We start from the raw sequence: 19,761 nt of genomic DNA, 5'->3' as shown, positions 1-19,761 counted from the left end.
AAAAACCCATGTAATAGGTGAAATCTGTAGCTGTAGAAATATCAGAAAGCAATCATCTTTTTTTCTTTAATTGATATAATGACTATCAGGCCTGTATGGAAAAAGCAGTCTGTGTGGCCTCTGTCTTGGAACACCTTCATTTGCTAGCCTCTTCTGTAGGTCTGTGCCTGCTCCACAGCTGTGCTTTGTTCTGTCATGTTAAAAGCCACTTAACTGTAACGCATATCTTCAGTTGCACAGGGAAAAGATTTTTTGACCCTCTTACCCTCCCTGGCCCCAAAAATAATTTCTTGAATTAGATTTGTATGTTCTTAAGTATGGACTAACGTTGGTATTTTTAAAAGAGAAATTCTGTTAGTATTTGAGGTTGTGTCTTTTCTAAGCATGTATAAATACCACCTTTTAATTGGTTTTGACAGACGATCCCCTAACTAGTCTTGTGTGTTACAGTTTCCTCTTATCGAATGAGTTGGTGAAAAGTGCTTTCTTTTTTTCTTCTGTAAAATTAGGTAGCTAAACAGTACAGGTTTGACTGCTGCTTGGACTTGCGGTGGTGGGAAAACTGCCACGGAGCTGAAAATACACTTGGTTTTGGATAGATTATAGCCTGGATGACTTTCAGCCTGAGGGAAAAAAGTACTTTTCTGCTGCGAATTAAAACTGTTGATATATATCTACTTCCCTATAAATTTTCATCTATTTTGAATGTAAGTCTCTTTGGAGATGCTAGATTGGGAGCCCCAAAGTGTAAAGATCTACTGCATGTTGGTGCTTACCTGGGAAGCACTCTACTTATCCTACGTAGGAGGTGATAGTGAATGGGGGAAGAAAAGCTTTAGGGCATATGAATGTTGCGGGTTGGGGTATATAATAGAAACTATCACTGTGAGCATATAGTGCACCAGCCCACTTCAGTATCTGAAATGTTTTATCCTGCCATATAGGAGACTTTTTAAAGGTTTAAACACCTGAATTTCAGCTTTGTGCATTCTGTCTTATTTAAAGGATCCTAGAGGCTTCAAACAAAAAAGCCTAGGTTTTCTCTTTAGGCAACTGCATTATCCATTTGTAGGTTATCTTGCTTAATATGTGCATTGGGAATCTCCAGGGTCACGGGTGTAACACTGATTGCCCTGTCCTCTAGCTAAGCAGTGTCTTACATTTGATGCAGAGCTAACTTCCCCCCCCTCTTCTCATCTGTCTTTGCCAGATGCTCCTTCGGGATTCTCCTTTTACAGTTCCATTGCATCCCCAAGTGAGGAAGGGAACCAATCAGCAGCTGCCTTTAATATTGAAAATTACTGTAATGTAAAAACTACTGCATGTAATTGATTTTGAGTAAGGTTTGTGAGAGTTTACTGAAACTGTGCCGTGGGTACCAAAAATGTCTCATTTTTGTTATTTTCTAGGAACTTTATATTGCCGTGGGAATATCTGGAGCAATTCAACACTTGGCTGGAATGAAAGACAGCAAGGTATATAAAGATGGATGTGCTAGAAGAGATTTTTGAGGGAGGAAATGAGTTGACTTCCTTGCTTTTACATCAGTACTTTAACCAGTTTTCCAATTTTTTTTAATGTTAAAATTGCCGGTTTGTCTACTTGTTGAAAACATGCTAGCCCTCTAAGCCTTGTCAAAAATGATACTGTGGCAAAACATCTAAGACAGTAGAAAAAACAATTACACTACCACCCTAAGTGGTAAGTAGGAACAGCTAATTGACTTTGCTTATTAAAAAAAAAAAACAAAAACCCAAAAAACACAGATGCCTGAATTCTATACAATAGTTCATTTGCGTTTATTTCAGAGTATGACATATTAATTCATGCATAACAATGTGCAATTTGAATTATGAACTTACTATTCCATAAAGTAAAAGATGTCTCTGACATTCCTGCATTTAGCCATTCAAATGGAAACCTAGTATAAAACGGCAGTAAAATTTTAAAAGGTTTAACTCATTAGTTGCCAAAGCAAATAATCCAAAATTGGAATTGTCAGTGTGGTCCACAGTGCAGTGTTTGCAAAGAGGAGCAGAATTACCTGCTGAATCATACTATCAAATGCCAAACATCAAAACCTGTAGGTTGTCCTGCTTCCCTGCAAGTAATTTTAGAAGAAGGATATATATATTTTTTTTCTATTTCCAGGGAATGAACTTGCGCTTTCTGGCAGAAACCAAACCCAGAACTTTGAATAGCTTATAAAACCTAGGAAGAGGTTTGCAAAACTTTACAGGCAGATCCTTGTGTTTAACCAATGACAGACTAGGGAGTTTATGTGACTGGTAATTGTCCTCACAAGCCAGCCTGTGTGGTAGGATGATCTGTGCTTTCTTACAATTTAGTTCTTTTTGCATATATTATTTAAATACTTGGGGTGGGGTGGGGGGAATCATGTAAGCTGGATTGGGGATACAGCACCCTTTTTGGTGCCTCAGTCTTCTAAAATCGAGGACTCAAGTGGTGGTAGCATTTGTTGACATAGTGGAGAAAAGTCAACCAAAATTAGAAATTAAGGATGAATGATGGGCAGGGATGATGGTTACTATTGAGAAGCGTGAATAATAGTATCTGTAGCAGTGTATTCTCACTGGTCTTAGTGGAACAGAGTTGCCGTAGTCTCTTCTACTCGCAGTGCAGCAACAGGGGGACAACAGGGACAGTCAGGCAGCAGGAAAGTCTGCGAGAGCAGCACTGATGCGGTACTGCCACCATCGTCCTCGGCTCCCTCTGGACTCTGCTAGTAGCTGATGGGTCACAGTATTAAGAGTGTCTTTGTTTTAAGGCGTTTAGTCTCCAGCTGTGCTTTTGGGTGAGGGAGAAGATGGGCAGGTGGGATTAGTATCAGCCATTGGCTGAGAACTGTGTATTTAAAGCTGCTTAAAACTTGATCTGACCCTGTTTGTATTTATCTCCTGCCTTATCTCAGTTAAGACTACCAGCAATACTGGGAACCTATTACTTTTAAGTGCCAGAATTTCCTTTGATATAAAATATTGAGCAGCAATATTGTCCTGTACTGTAACAGCAAAACCTCTGCTTTTTTGGCTTTTCCAGTGTCATGTTTGGTGTTTTGAGATGTTTTTATAGGAAATAAGGACAGATGAAATTTGTTGATATGAGATGCATACTTAATGGTTTCATTGCTCCCATATATTGTAGTTTTTCTAGTGTAAACAAATGTATGTATTGTAAAATGCAGTTTTACTTATTTGTGTTTGAAATGTGCTCTCCTTTCCTTTTAGCCAAAGCACATAGATGGTGTAGTTACTGAAAAGATCTGATTTTTACAAACAGGAAGAATTATGCAGCCTTGGGAACTCTCTGGAGTGTCCCCCGTCTTCCCTCAGCACTGTGAATTATCTGGCATTGTGAACTTGTACACTTCAGGATATGTTGTCCAAAGTAGTCAGATGCTTTCTACCAAGCGAAATACATAATTTATTTGTCCTTTCACAGCAAGGTAGAAAATGCAGCTTTTGAGGACACCTGGAGAATCGTCATTGCTTTCTTTCCTTATTTTTAATTCCCTCATGAGGTAGTTACAGTATTTCTTCCTTCTAAGAGGTTTAACTTGCAAAGTTCTGTTGCAAGCAAGGTGATGCTTTTGCTTCTTACGATGGAAAGTCTGATTTAGCGATGAGGTAGAGAACCAGATCTTACTAAAAAGTTACTTCAGCTGATGGAGACAGAGGAAGGACTAGGCTGCCAAATGGAAGCTTAAGACAGTTTTGCAAGCAACTGGTGTTAATTATTTCTGTGATAAGGACAGAGCTGGCAGCTGCCAAGGTATCACCAGCTGCTGGCCTCAGCCAGCCCTCACCGTTAGCCCCTGTGGCCTCATGCCCCTGTGAATGGTTCTGCAAAGCATGGTAGGGCCTCAGAGTATAGTTGAAGTCTTTATTAAAATTGTCAGTGGAGGCTTCCATTTGCAAATGGGGTAACTGAAATAAAAGCAATAAAACTTTGGGAAAAATATTTCAGGGGAAGCATTACTGGACTACTTGCAGGTCTTTGCTTAGGAGCTGGCAAGAGGGCAGCAGCAGCAGCACTCTGCTGTAGGTACTTCCTTCTTGCGTATATGATGTGGTCCTTCTTTATAGTGAGTCACAGGATACAAATGACCCGTGAAGAAAAAACATTTCTGTGGGCCTAAAAATACAGGATTTCAAACTCTTATCTTTGAGTTACTGCCACTAGGTGTATGCTACTAAGCCATTAATTTTGTTGGACAAGTACATTCAGTGGAGGGAGTAAAACAGAGACACATAAACTGCGGCTACCTGGGAATGGCAGGTAAGTGTATCAAGTAACTGTTGGATTAGAGCTGTCCTGAGGAGTCTTGTTGCCTCTAATTAGAGTTTACACTGGCAGCATTTAGGTGGAAAGGCAGTATCAGAGTGCTGTGGTTTAGACCCCTGCTTGGTGTAATGCTCATTTTATGAGCTGTTGTCTATATTCCCCTGCCCCCATCCTTTATGGAGTGCTCCCCATCCTGTTGTAGATTTTGATGTGGACACCCACACTTATTTTGCTGGAAGCTGTCACAGACATTTACAGAATGATTTACCTATATGGCAGAGTTTAAACCAAGAAAGATGTTTTCTGGACCGTTGTGTTGGGATTTTGATAATGTGCATTTTTCTACTGTGTGACAAACTCAATGATATGTCCCATAGTAAGTACAGAGGCCTTTAGGCATGGCTTTGCTGTACTTGTTTTAAATGCTACCTCTGAGTTATTTCTGTAATGGTATGTCTCAGATCTTGTAGATAATCTTTTGTAGTAATTTTTTTTCTAGACTCTTTTCAACAGGGAAGGATAGCCCCCATATGAGCAGGGAAGGGAGTTGGAGGGTGTTTGTTTTTGAGGTGGGAAGGAGAAATGTTTGTTAAATGCTGCGATCTGTATCTTCTGCTTCTAGGGGCTTGGAGAGAATTTAGCCCATGGTTCCTGGATGAGGCCTGTCACTGTAATCTGGCCCTAGATGTTAATCAATACTTATATTCTCATGGTGCTTTACTGTTGCTTGCAGACCATTGTTGCTATTAACAAGGATCCAGAAGCTCCAATTTTCCAAGTGGCAGACTACGGACTGGTGGCAGACTTATTTCAGGTGAGGCTAAACTTGGAGGTGTGCGGGATAACTCTTTCAGAGAGATCTAATGCTAGCTTAGATAATATAATCTAGTAAGTGTAGAAGATGTCTGTGTGAGGGTGTTTGCTTTGGGTTGTTTTGTTAAAGAATTTGCTTTATGATTTCATTACTTCCATGCTCAAAATTCAGTCCCTGCCAGTAGAAGGTATTGTGTGTGTTGCCTGCCTCTATTCTAGTTTCCTGAATATGAACCATTTTGAGAAATAACTGCACATAGGTGCTTACATGTTTTTTTAAGCTTCATCAAGTATGAAAGTACAGAGTTGGCAGGAGGAGTTCTTAATTTTTGCCTGGGCTTGCTGATGCCCATGAGGAACTTGCAGTTCTCTCTGGGAAAATGGAACTGTGAGCTAGCCCATGTCCAAGTAAGTGCCTATGGCTCATGTATGCGAGCTGCCTGCGCGCGCATCCACATGTGTCACTGGCAGGAGCTTGTAGTGGCTCTGTGGAGAGGCGTGGGCAGAAACTGCCAGCACTTAATGCCATTCCTGAACTAATGCCCGCTGCCTTAGCGATGAGCACGGGCCTTTTCGTAAGCCAGAGACAAAGTCACATTCTGAAGAAACACCATGTAGACAATTTCCTTAATAAATTTTGTACGAATGCATTATTTCCACCTAATGGAAATGTAGCGCTCTTAAATAATTAAGAGGCTTTATTCAGCAGGAGAGAAGTGGGGAGTGCTGTGAGCTGGGGTGACCCACAGCCCCTGGAGTGGTGTGCTGGGCATGAGGGGTGGGAGGGTAATTGTGGGGGTTGGGTGCTGCACATGGAGAGTTTGGGGGCGGGGGGGGCTGTCAGAGGGAGAGCATGTGCTACCATGGCACTGGTGTTTGTTTGCAGGCAGTGCCGGAGATGACAGAGCTCCTGAAGAAGAAGTGAGTGATGGTGACGGACTCTGCACTGCACCTGGGGTGTGGAATGAGGGCAAATAAAGGATTGGCCTGGAAAGAGGTGGGGTCACTGTGGTGTTGGTTTTTTTTTGATGGGCAATGGCATGGCACAGAAGAGTGGTGGTAGTGGTGGGATGGAAGAAAGGAAGACAGGGACAGAAGGGAAGGCAGGTAAGAGAAGGGAGGGAGGAAGGGAATGAAAGGGATACGAGGCAGGAGGCGGTATGTGTTTGTTTGTCAGTGTTTATTCCCATCCATGCTCCCCTCCCAGCCGTGCTCAGCCCCTGGGTAGGGTCGGGCTGGGGGGCCAGGGTCGGGCCAAGCTGTCCAGCAGCTCTGTCCTGCCCCCAGGCACTGTGAGTCTGTGCTGGACCTGGACTGGTTGGAAGGTCCATGGTGCTTCCAGGCACTGTCAGGCTGGCCCATCGTCTGTCTGTCCCCCCCAGCCACTGCGGGTCCATGCTTGGCCTAAGACTGCTGGAAGGTCCACTGTGCCCCAGAGGACACCATAGGTCCCAGCTGGCCCAGAGCTGGTGGCAGGGCAGGTCTGCCATGTGCCACAGGCACTGGTGGGCAGAGTCGATGCTGGCACGGTCCCAGGCTGGTGGTTAGTGCAGGAGATGGCAGGGGTTGTCTCCAGCACTGCCACTGTGCCTGTGGCAGCCTCATGACCCAGTGCAGTGAGCATGTCCCCACAGGTGTCCCTGTTTCCCCAAGCTGTTGCTATGCCTCAGGAACCCTGCCCAGCTGTGGTTCTGGGGGCCCCAGTGCCCCATATTTCTCGTCGATTGTTGGGGCACCCTGGGGGCAGTCGAGGAGTGGCTTGAGCTGGAAGACGTCAAGGCTCTCCTGGTTCCTGTGGTTGTAGATGCCAAGCCGGTGGCCCAGGCCAGGGCTGGCCCCCACTGAGCCTGCTGGGCTGGGCAGCTTCAGGTTGACAGGATCCAGCCCCTTCTGCGCCAGGCAGGCCTCTTCTGACAGGGATGACAGCAGCTCCTGCACCATGGCATGGGCCACCCGCTGCCGGGTGGGCGCCAGGTCGGCCCGCAGGCCGGTGCTGGCCTCCGCAGCGTCCTTGCAGGCTGTGCTGCAGTCCGGGGAGGAGCCCAGTGTCTGGCTGCTCTCGCTGCAGGCCTGGGTGCCGGAGCTGACGGTTGACTGCGAGGCGCTGCGTGAGGTGATGCTAGCAGATGTCCCGGTGCTGCCCAGGCGCATCGGCACCTCCACGGTGAAGAGGTCAGAGGAGATGTTGGGGCGATGGACGTCGATGGCAGTGGTGGTGACAACGCAGATGGCTGCCTCGGGGACGCCGCTGTCTGCAGGGAGGAGAGCAGAGAGAGGCAGGTGAAGGGGGCCCAGCCAGCTCACCACAGCTGGGCTGGTCAAAGTGCAACAGTCACCTTTCCAAAACCACTGTGCATCTGCCCCCTTGAGCTTTATATAGATCTAGTTCGTACCTATATAAAATAGCTATATATGTACACCACCCATCCTCCTTTATTTACATAGCTTCTTTTTATATACACAGGTAGAGATACACACCTCTTGATGGAGGAGATACATCACCACAGATACAAAACAGGCATATACTTATATAAATAGTACCATATACATCCAGATGTGTGTATGTATTCCATAAATATGTGTACATAGACATGTCTAAACTACATAGTGTCTAACTTTATACACAGACACACCCCTTTATATATAAATATATGTATATTGTTCTCTACATGTGTGTATGGAAGGAGAGAAAATTTATACAAAGTGGTGTACCTCTCTGAAAACATATCTATACATGAATACATTCCCACATACCCCCAAACCCTTTATTTCTACAGCTTTTAAAAATCTCTATAGCCCTATGTCTAGATATACACAGCTTTTATATAGCCATGTATATATAATGGTGTATAGAGAGGGCTATTAATATATAAATAGTATTGCATACATCTATATATGATGTATATATATATATGAATGTGTGTATATATACACTCTCACACATAATCTTTATATATAGCCTTATCTATAGAGATACAGGAAAATGTATATATACATGTGGAGCTCTAGCTATGTAACACATTATACCTATATATATAATTACCTATTGTCAAATGGAATAGACTAACACACACAAATACTTTCACACACCCTCTTTTCTATATAAATCTGTATCTATGTATGTTTGCATATATGGGGAATAGATACAGAGGGAGAAATATACATACATAATTAATACATTATACTTAAATGTGAACACCACTTCTTTAGTTATATATTGCTTTTATGCATAATGGGAATGTATACAGAGGGATACACAGCTATAAATACTACTGTATACCTATATATGTGTGTGCATGCACACACATAACATATATATACTATGTAGGTATAAATACACACTCACATACACCAACATTCTTTACATATTCCCTATATCTACATGTTGTGTGTATGTATAAGGAACTGCATGCATATAATACATTATACCTACATATGTACACACAGACATTTGATATATCTACTACATAGTCTCTCCCCCCCCTTTAAATACATGTAATTATCTATCTTGAAATGGACCACTCTCAGTCTCTCACACACACATATACTTACCTATATATAAAAATACATTTTTTTTCACTGTGTGTATGTATTTGGGGAATGTGTATATAGGGATTATACATCTATAATACATTATACCTATATGTGAACACACATACATATCCATATTCTATGTACTACACATTATACATGTAAAATTATATGTATACACACACAGAGGTAACACCTTTTTATGTATCTCCATGTATATTACGGGGATGTATATAGAGAAATACACATCTATAAGTAATACCATATACCTATATATGTGTGCACATATATATTCTAGACAATATATACGTGTGTATCTATATACAGTGTCTCATTTTATATATGCATATATATAGAATTATCCATATAGATGGGGGTAGGAACCCTGCATATAATACATTATACCGATGTACGTACACACAGACATTTGATACAGATGCTATATAATACATGGTTCCCCCTTCAAATACATATAATTATCTCTCTTTAAATAGCATACACACACATGCACTCTCACACACACATATACTTACCTTTATATATAAATATATATTTCTCTCTGTGTCTGTACATACATGGGGAATGTACACACAGGGATATACATATATAATACATTATACCTATACTTGGGTACACACAGATGTGCCTTTTTATGTATCTCCATGTATATTATGGGGATGTATTCAGAGGGATGTACACCTATAAAGAATACCACATACCTGTATGTATAGGTGCACACACGCATTCATATTATATATAACACATAGGTATATACATACTCTCACACACCTCTTTTATATACACATAATCTTTATATATAGATTTATCCATACAGATATGGGGGGGTATATATATGTGTGTGTATGTGTATATATATATAGTAAATAATGTATATATAATGCTTACCTTTATATATACATATGTATATCTATCTCACTGTGTGTATATACATGAGCAATGTGTATATAGGGATATATATGAAAAATACATTATACCTATATGTGAACATGCACACATACATAAAATCATACGTATATACAGAGACATGGTCACTCACACCTCCCCCTCCTCTTCACCTATCTTTTTAAACATACATACACCTGAGTATAGATTCATACATCTTTATGTATAGTCATATATAATGGGGATATATAGAGGGCAATATACACAAATAAAAATAATACTGTATACCTATATGTGTGTGCGCATACATTTTTTATAGATGTATAATTTGTGTGTGTATAGATAGTTTTTCACATGCATATATACAGATTTTATATACACACATACATATCTTTATATACACATTTATCCATATTTATAGAGAAAAGGTGTGTGTATATGTAAGTATCCCCATTTAACATATTATACCTATATAGGTACACACATTTTTATATATATCATACATAATACATATGTGTGTGTATATATATACACACACTCTCATGTATTTTCTAATACATAACATATAAACTATATATGTATATACACAGGCTCTCACATACCCACCCACACATATGTATCTTTACATATATTTATACATATATAAAATACCTATGTAGCTACACACACATATAAATAGCTTTATATACACATACCTATATACAGGGGGATGTATAGGGATATATCTGTAAGATACCATATACCTGTACATGTATATACACACAAACACACATATAGTTTATATATAAAATATATACATAATACAGATTAAAAACATATGTATATACAGACACAGTCTCTCTCACATACACCCTTTAAAAAAATATATACAATTACCTATTTTTACATAAAATACACACTCACCCCCCCCCCCTTTTTAATCTTTTTTCTCTCTGTATATATGGGGAATTTATATATAGGGATATAGATACATAATACATTATATCTATACATGATACACACATAGATATATCCATATTATATGTAATACATATTATACATATATGTATATACAGTCAACTGACACACTTTCTACATATATTACATAAGAAATCTAAAATATGTATATACACAGTTTCTCTCACTCATATATCTATATATATAAATATTTGTATATCCCCATATATATATATATGGGGTAGACATCTACAATACATTATACCTATATATGTATACACACACAGATACATACTTTATACTTAACTATAGCATACATATAAAATCTGCAAGTATATTGTCATACACACACCCCTTTTAATATATATTATATATAACATATCTATGTATATGCAGTTATACACACATACACCCTCCTTTATGTATCTTTATATAGACATATATGTATACACACATACAGACATATCTTTATATATAATTATATACATGTATAAATTATGGATATAGATACATAATACATTATAAATATGTGTGTGTTTGTAGATATATTTCTTAATACATATATATATATGCAATCACATGCACCTTTATAGATCTTTACATATATAGAAACATATGTAGACATATATTCATACGCACATATACATATCTTACTATATAAATATATATATTGATGTATACATATGGGGTATATATGGATATACCTCAGACATTATACCTATATATACACATACATTCATATTTTGTATAATACAGAAAACATACAAAACTTGTATGTATATACACACACACATATCTTTTTTATATATATATATGAAAAAAACAAGAGATCTTTAATAAGCATATATATATATGTCCCCATGTGTATCAATGTAGGGATGTATCTACAGGGATATACATATGTAATACATTATACACATATATATTTACAACCATACACTTACACACACTTTCATTTATTCTTATGTTACATATACATCTATGGTATGTATGTATCTCTGTGTGTTTGTGTATATATGGGGATATAAAATACATTATACACAGATATATCTTTTATGTCTATAATATATACACATATATTCAGAGACCATCTCTCCTCTCACACCCCCCACCCCTTTACATATCTTTATATATTTTGATATATTTAATATATGTATTTAGATAAAATATCTATCTATCTATATACACAGCCTCTCACACACATCTTTATATGTATGTAAAGGCATATGCATACATCTTTGTATGTGTATATACAGTCACACACACACCTTTATATAAATCTTCTCATGTATATATGGGGATGTACATATGTTTGGAGATACATATGATACATTATACACGTACACACAAACATATGTATATATTTTTACTTATGTATTTTTATATATGTTTGTGTATCTGGGTTTGTGTGTATATATATGGGATATACATATATAATACATTATAGATTTATATGCACACGTATATATACACACACAGATATATGTGTGTATATATATACAGAGACACATTCTTATAGAGATATACCTTTTTATATATGTCTATATTTCACTGTGTGTATACATACTATATATAGGGATGTATATATGGGATAAATGCATATAATACACTATACTTATACGTGTACACACATATATATGTATCTTCTGTATATGTACGTGTATATGCAGACAACCCATCTTTTTATAAATATCCCCGTGTACATATGGGATGTATATATGGGGATATACATACATAATACGTTATACCTACACACACACACACACTTTTTTTTTTTTTTTAATAGATATACCTATATATGAAATTTCATACACATAAGCAAGCCCAGCCTTGCTTGCCGTGAGGTGACATTGCAGAGCGAGCCAGTTCCGCCTCCTCCCAGCAGCAGCAGCTCTGTGCCAGGCAGCCTGTGCCCCGCTGCCCCCAGCCCCGCAAGGCCCCTCGGCCCCGGGCTTGAGCTGACCCGCAGAGCGGGGCGAGAGCCCTCCGTGCCGGCGGGACGCTTGCCAGGGGACATCCATTTGAAGCCTGACCTCGGGTCACAGACCGTGCCTGCCGCTGAGGTTTCTTACCATGCCGTTCAGCCTTTCTGAAAGGTTCCCAGCATGGTGCTGGGCTAAGCTAACGCCCCACTTCTGTTCATTTTTGTCCATGCCGCTCATTCCCGGGTCCATTGGAACCGCTCTGCAAACTGGACAGCCTAGCTACCTAGGGGGAATTAATCTCTCCCAGATCTCCAAACTGTTACCAGTGCCTTCAGCAGGAGCAAACCTGGGGCCCTTCAACCTTTAGGGAATTACTGTTTTGGTACGAACTTCCATGGAGCAAACCAAGAGATGCCATGGTGGGTTTCATTTCCAGGATGGATCTACATCATTGTTCACTCTCACCTGGTTCATAGCACAGAGTGCAATGCAAAAATCCAGCTCACATTTACATTTTCAAGCAAAACTTACCACTGCTAGGCTCATTGTAGTATCGTCTGATGTAATTATTCATGTCATCCTCTGCAAGAACAAAAAGGCAGCCGTTAGAAGACCATTTATTTGATTAAATAGCTGAAATTCCACCTCGTGAAAGGCTCTCCTCTGCCCTGTATGCCCAGAGCACCACCTTTTGTGTATTTGTAAGCCAGAAGAGCAGGTGTGATTTGGCAACACACTACATGCCCCCTGCCCCATCCACCCCATGGCCGCAGCCAAAATAGGGATTATCATTTGTTGCAGTTCTTTATGGCACCAGCCTGGGAATGAGGCATTCCGGGTTCCAGAGAAAACGTGCTCCGTGGTATTTCCAGAGACTGACGCAGGGCTGACCCGCTCCCTAGGCCCATATGCTTGTCCTTACAAGCAGCAAGGAGAACGCTGGCCTTTTTCTGGTCAGCAGGGCCCTCCCCTCCCGCATACGGCACAAGGATAAAGCTTTTGTTTATCCTGACAGGCTGAACCGAGGGCACCAACATAGACAGACCTACTTCTGCTGTACGGTTACACCACTGAGTTATCTCCTTCCACACGGTTACTCTTCAGAAGGGGAGGCACTGTGTACCACTTGTGACCTGAGCTGCCTTCTCCCTCATGTTAACGTTGGTCTCTCCCTGGCGAGACCCAGCACTCCTGGGAAAGCCCAAGCACTCTGCTCCCTACCGGTCTGCAGCCATCCCCTTATTCTGCCAAGGAGTCCTCCATGTAGGGGCACTGGAGGGCAGGTTTTATTTCTCCTGTAGGGATACTTCTATTTTCTTTCAGTATTTTTTTTCATGTGGCCCAGCACTGCTCCTCGTTTTCATTTGCAATCCCCTCCCGAGACCTATGCTGTTGCCATACTGAACAGCAATGACATAACCATTGCTCCTGAGCAGCTTCCCTGTGTTTCTGCACTCTCCTTTTAGTGTTTTTAACTTGTTCCTGTGAAACACAGTTGGCTTAAAGAGGAAACTACATCCAGTATGTTTCCAGAAGAATGGCTAGAACGTCCCCTGTTCTACCTGGAATGACATGGCCAATAAAAGCCACACAACGAGTTTACCAAAACAAGTAGAAATGCCTCTCCAGCTCAGCACAAGCGCTGCTGTGGGAAAGGAAAAACAGAGCCAGACAAGCCAGCTCTCTAGCAGTTGTAAATCCATGTAGTTTTAATGTGTAACTCCCTACTCCTAAAATAATGTCTTCTTTTTTCATTCAGAATGAATAAAGAGAATTATTTCGTTGTATATTACATATGTAATATATAGCATAATATTTACATTATCTGTTGGCTTAAAATATACTACAAAGATTTTTACAAGTCAGGGGTGTAGTACTACACTTGTAGTACATACATGAGAGCTACACCTGAACTTCAATAATGGTAAGATAAAAATGAAGACATGACCACAAAAGGGAAAAGCAGCAGCTATATTGCATATACAATTTAGATACTGCATACATTTAGATGCTGCAGATGACAGTGGGATTACGTGTTATCTTACAGAAAAGCAGAACATTTTACAGTTCCTGAAAAAGAAAATAAACTCCTCTTGTTGCAATTCTGAGCAGAACGCAAATATTGCTGCTGAGAAAACAGTATTGGCAATCCAGGAAGATTTTTCAAGCTTACAAGCAACCTGACCTGCCCAATTTGCGGTGTATCGTGTGCTCTAAAAGCATTCTCTCCTTTTAAGTGCTCTTTTTGATACCATGTTTCAGAAAACCATGCTCATCCCTTTGAGCCAGATTTCCTTCGTCCCCCTGGGTCTTTGTGGCTACACAGTCCTGCCTTTTCACAGCACATTGCGGTTTGCAGGTGAAAGAAACAGATGTTTTCTGGGGAACACTTTCTCCACACGACAAGACCCAAACCACTAAGCACTCTGTACCTGAAATAGCTGCACTCATAAGAAGGCAATCTAACCTGACACTGAAAGGCAACATGGTTGTTTTCCTGGTTTCATTGGATCTTAAAAGCTTTTTTGGCCCTTGTTGATCTTTAAATGCCTGCAGTCAGAGGTGTGCTTTGTGCTAATGTCTGAGTTTAAAAAAGAGGCCTCAGAGTAGCTCAAGGCAATGCCGCTGAATTAGGAGTACATTGCAAGGCTTTTCAGCTATCTGCTACTAAAATACACTTCATTTCAATCATGCATAATTTATACTCTAAATGCCACCAAACCTGCCAGCCCGTATAGATACAGGTTCTTGTTCAGGCATGGAACCTTCAGCTACAGTCAGAAAATACCTGCCTATCTGTATTCAGGTAATGCACTTTCAGCATATTTAACTTGAGTCTAATTCTAAGCAGAGAAATGGGGAAAGCAGAACTACCATTTGGCCTGGACGAGGGCATGTTCTGCACATGGGGGTCGCCCCTCCTCATCACCTGGCAAAAGCACACTGCCACGCTCTGTGCAATGAATGGGGGACTGCGGTGCTCTCATTTCCTTTGGCTCTCTTTAAAGTCTGCCCCAAATGCCAGGATGCTTTGCACCAAAGACAGAAAACAACTTAGAAAAGTTATTCATCTGCTTTTCATGTCTTATGGCATGGCTCAAATCAAGTCTTCTTTAGGATTGCATACATTTACTGCCCTGGCCATCTGTCTATCAACTAACGGAATGCACCAGGGCACTATTTTCAAACCAATCAGTTGCTTTCAAACCAATTTAGCAAAGAGATTATAGACTACTCTTTATCAGCAAAGGCCAATGCCAAACACCTGAAAAGGAAATCCTGTAATGGACACACTCAGATCTCTCTGAGTAGTGAGGAAAAGCACTGACTGTCCTGGCTGTGCATGTGACTACTTGCACACAAGATTGGGAGAGCTGCCTACTTTAACGTTATTATCTGATGGCCTTATTAATGTCATTGTTTTACATTGCTTATCTATTTATCTAGAAATAAAATACATATAAATATATACATGAGCATGTGTACGTAAAATATAAAATAAAATACTTTTTCTTTTTATCTTGAATAGTTTCTTATGAACAAAAAACAATAAAGAGTAATGGAATAACAACAGCAGAATAAATATTTCAACAACAGATTAAGTTTCTGAATCATTACATTAAAGCAAAATGACAATTAACAAACTCATCTTACCCATATGAGAGTCTCAGCTGCTTTGGGCATAAAAGGCTATAAACAATTCCAGTTCTCTCTCATATTTTACATTGCTGAAAGCAAGGAGTTTAAAAAAATGCCACAAATATACAACTGGAAGCAACCATTTGTGCATACAAAATGTACACACAAATAAAAAGTACAGTACTGCCCATTACTATAGAACACTGCTTAAGTACTTTACGCTGATTTACAATGAGATGAAGTCCCTACTGCTCAGTATGTGCAGTCAAATGGGATGAGGAGTACAACTACTTTTGCAGCTGGTGGGATGTAGGAAGTTCATGTGAGCAAGGGGAGACCAGCTTTTACAAAAGGGGCAGATTGCTTATATTATTTAAATTCTACATAGTGTTTTCTGCTGTCAGTGTATTTTAGTTTCAGCTCCAGAAAGGGAGTTGTCTTAAGAAATACTTCATTCTTCATAGTTTCTCTGGGTTTTTAATACATTTTTTTCTTACTTCTGCCACCTTGGAATTTTCAGGATCCAGACAACTTAATTTTTCTCCTTTCCTAGAAATAAACCCGTCTCTTCAAATACACAGCAATGTTACCTGCACTTCCTTTTCCGGAAGAGAAACTTTCCATTTAAAACTCCTTAGCCATAATGATGCCCAAATGGTATTTATAGTAAATTAAGGAACTGGCAGTAAGTAGAAAGAAAAAGCATTTTCCTCTTATTGCTCCTGGAAATGGCAACCTTAGGAAAACATCTACGGATGATGATTGGGATCCTCTTGCTAGATGCACCAGGAGGAATCATAGAACCATTTAGGTTGGAAATCATCGAGTCCAACCGTAAACCTAACACTGCCAAGTCCACCACTAAACCATGTCCCCAAATGCCACATCTACACGTAGTGAATGAAAGCCTTTACCCCCAGGAAATCTGGTGACAAATTTGGTGATGAAGATCCAACAGCTGTGAGTTGAGAAGGTAGAATGGGAAGAGCAAGGCAGCTCTTCCCCATGGGAAAACCCATCCTAAGCTGTGGCGAACAAGGATGGTTCTACAATCTTCCCTGGAAAGCGAGAGCGACGGGAAGCAGTAAGATACACAGCAGCACAGTGGAGGAATTCAGCTGAGAGAAGGTTTTGCCAGGCAGGAGAAGGAACGAGCAGGAACAGGCTGTTCTCTATGGTCCACGAGCATTATTTGCTCAAGTAGCATGGGGTGTGAATGACTGCCAAAATAGCATGACAAAATGAGACACCTGAAACTGCTTCACCTGCTAGTGGAACGCAGCAACTATGTAACTGTAAGAGGTGAGGCAGCAGAGGAACGTGGGACCACAAATAGAGAGACAGAGGGGCTCACTCCAACATGATCAAGACTTTTCACTAGACAGAAGGGAACGTCTGGTTGGGAAGGTTGCTCAGACTCCTACCTCTCTCGCATAAAACCACAACAGCCTTCCGCGACGCTGTAACCAACCACTTCTGCGAGGCTGTAAGTGCAGTAAAGTCAAATCAAGAAGGGGAAATAAGTCCCATCTCTTAGCCTGTTACCCAAATCTCTGTTATTGAAAAAACATGCGGTTCTTGGTCAGGATCTGTCTGACAGCTACTAGATTTTGTCTGATGAAGGTTTTCAAATTATCTGCCTGTTCTTCTCCCGCAAGACTCAGAACACACGCTAAAATGGTTCAGGGAGTAATAAACTATTTAGAGTACAATTCCATATAATCTCATCTGACCCAAGAGACAACGTTGTAATCTCTCTCTCCTGGCCCTATAAAAACCTAATAAATTTGGTGAAACACATAAATGACATTCCACCCAAGGCAGATCTCTCTCTCAGTTCTGTAATCCCTCAACAGTGACCTTTAATTGTTTCATCAATGACTTTAGTGAATGAGTCAGCAACCCCCCTGCATACAATAAATACCATTTGTACATCTTTTAGATTAGAGGCCTTAAAAAAAGGGATTTCTTTTGAAATATTTCATTATTAAAGTATTTTACTTCATTTTTTTTATTGCCATTGATTGTACTGCCTTCTGTCTCTCCAAGCTGAATTTTCTGAACTGGAAGGCTATTTTTTCTGCTGTGTAGCCTCCCAGTGAGGATGTGAGTCCTCAGGGTAATGTCTTACCCCAACTTTCCTCCAGAAAGCAATCTTTATTAGGAGGTTTCTAAAGAACCAGATCTTTCATCTCCATAACTGCTATCTGACACTGGCATCTTCTCCTTAAAGTACCACTACCACTTACAAGCATCAGGAAAGGAAAGTAGCATAACATACACTGTGCAATAAAAACCACTAAGATAAACACTCTGAGCAGGGAGGCTTTTCAAGGCACAAGTTCAAATTATTGTCACCTAAACACTTCTAGAAGTAAGAACAGTGACGACAGCTATGCTGCTCTGACACTAGCCAATAACACTGCTGCAACCTGACTTTGCCCGAAAAGAACATAGCTTTAGTATGACATTGTAGTGCAGTAAGAAAGGAAGACAGAATGTACAAAAAAAGGACATCTCTACGTGTTTCTGAGAGACTGGCAATCCACAGGGGAAAATTCCCCCATGAAGCTGTAACCTTCCCAGGGAGTTTTCCCCTGCAGATTGCCATGCAATCTCTGGCATTCCAGATCTGTGTGACCTTGGCCGTCTGAACTTCACCATCACCAAATTCTCAGCCAGACCTAACCTCCTCTTCTCCTCAGCAGTCCAAGTATAGCTCACTGCTCACTTGTAAATTCATTTATTAAGGCATATGCACGCTCCCTAGCCTGTGCTGTACTGCGTAGTTCACCTTTCTGGTCTTGACGACCTGAGCAGAGTTTCTTCCCTTTTGCTTTGCTGGCCTTAGAAGGTCTCTCTCCCTTTCCCTCGAGTAACATGGAAAGTTTGTGCCAATGGGAAACATGAACAGCCAGCTGGCACTTTCCAGGAGACTTTCCCTGCTTTTCGTATGAAGGCAGATGGCCACATTAGGGCAAGACGCAGTACTCGCACGACTGTTCCATTCACAGAGATATCCAGTCTCTGCAGAGGTTGGATGGATGCCTGAGCACATGGATAACCCACCTTGAAAGGAACTGTGAAAGTTACCTTGCACAGAAAACAGAGCAACAGATTCAGCCCGGTTCTAAATAAGAAATGAACCTGAGATGGAAGTCATTGTGCGGAAGGAAATCCTGGGATATGGAACAGGCTCCATTATCAGCAGATACTGCTGGGCCAGAAAAATCAGGAAAGAAAACCAAAATCCTTAACTGACAACAAATCGGGTGGCTTTGGGCCTCGCTTTAGCAGATCATGCTGCAAAAGCACTGCATGCTGAGTTGAGAGTGGCTGAGATGCAAGACATATGTGTGTCAGCATGGCTGGTGGCTTTGGGTAGACGATGGCCTGGGGGACCTCTCAATGGTCTTTCCAAACTTGTTCTCTATGAATATGGATCAGCAGATCCACATCTGAGTTGGCTTGTTATAGTCAGCCTGAAGCCACATTCGTTGCGTCTAGAAAAACAAAGGTTGAGAAAGAATATGGCTACCAACAAAACAATAATTTGCTGGGTAAACATCAGGGAAAGAGAAGAATAATTTAAGCAAAAGGATTCAAGAACAAATTGTTATAAACTGGCAATGAATAAATGTAGATTGGGAATTAGGAAAAGATTTCTAATAATTTAGAAAAGTGAGATGCTGGAACAGTGTTATAATGG

At 40.5% G+C, this 19,761-nt stretch overlaps 3 protein-coding genes across 8 annotated transcripts in view; 1 reads left to right on the top strand and 2 right to left on the bottom strand.

Moving 5' to 3' along the window:
• ETFA (electron transfer flavoprotein subunit alpha) overlaps positions 1-6,114 on the top strand; it is a 44,076-nt gene extending 37,962 nt beyond the window's left edge. For both annotated transcript variants that reach the window (XM_052807648.1, XM_052807649.1), the window contains exons 10-12: positions 1,410-1,475; positions 5,039-5,119; positions 6,005-6,114. In XM_052807648.1, the coding sequence (XP_052663608.1) occupies positions 1,410-1,475; positions 5,039-5,119; positions 6,005-6,043 (186 nt within the window). In that variant the 3' untranslated portion in view covers positions 6,044-6,114. The remainder of the gene's footprint in view (positions 1-1,409; positions 1,476-5,038; positions 5,120-6,004) is intronic.
• Positions 1-19,761, bottom strand: part of FBXO22 (F-box protein 22) — a 183,062-nt gene that overhangs the window by 47,237 nt on the left and 116,064 nt on the right. The gene's annotated exons all lie outside the window — the stretch shown is intronic.
• The window catches only part of TMEM266 (transmembrane protein 266), a 91,301-nt gene continuing 78,019 nt past the window's right edge, over positions 6,480-19,761 (bottom strand). For all 5 annotated transcript variants that reach the window (XM_052807640.1, XM_052807644.1, XM_052807639.1 and 2 more), the window contains 2 exons: positions 12,945-12,995; positions 6,480-7,370 (listed from right to left, as the gene is read on the bottom strand). In XM_052807640.1, coding sequence (XP_052663600.1) covers positions 6,778-7,370; positions 12,945-12,995 — 644 coding nt within the window. In that variant the 3' untranslated portion in view covers positions 6,480-6,777. The remainder of the gene's footprint in view (positions 7,371-12,944; positions 12,996-19,761) is intronic.

Source organism: Harpia harpyja, chromosome 14, assembly GCF_026419915.1.
Source record: "Harpia harpyja isolate bHarHar1 chromosome 14, bHarHar1 primary haplotype, whole genome shotgun sequence".
NCBI classification, from domain to species: domain Eukaryota; kingdom Metazoa; phylum Chordata; class Aves; order Accipitriformes; family Accipitridae; genus Harpia; species Harpia harpyja.
The sequence above is the reverse complement of the archived record's forward strand: the minus strand, read 5'-3'. Positions and strand labels throughout refer to the sequence as shown.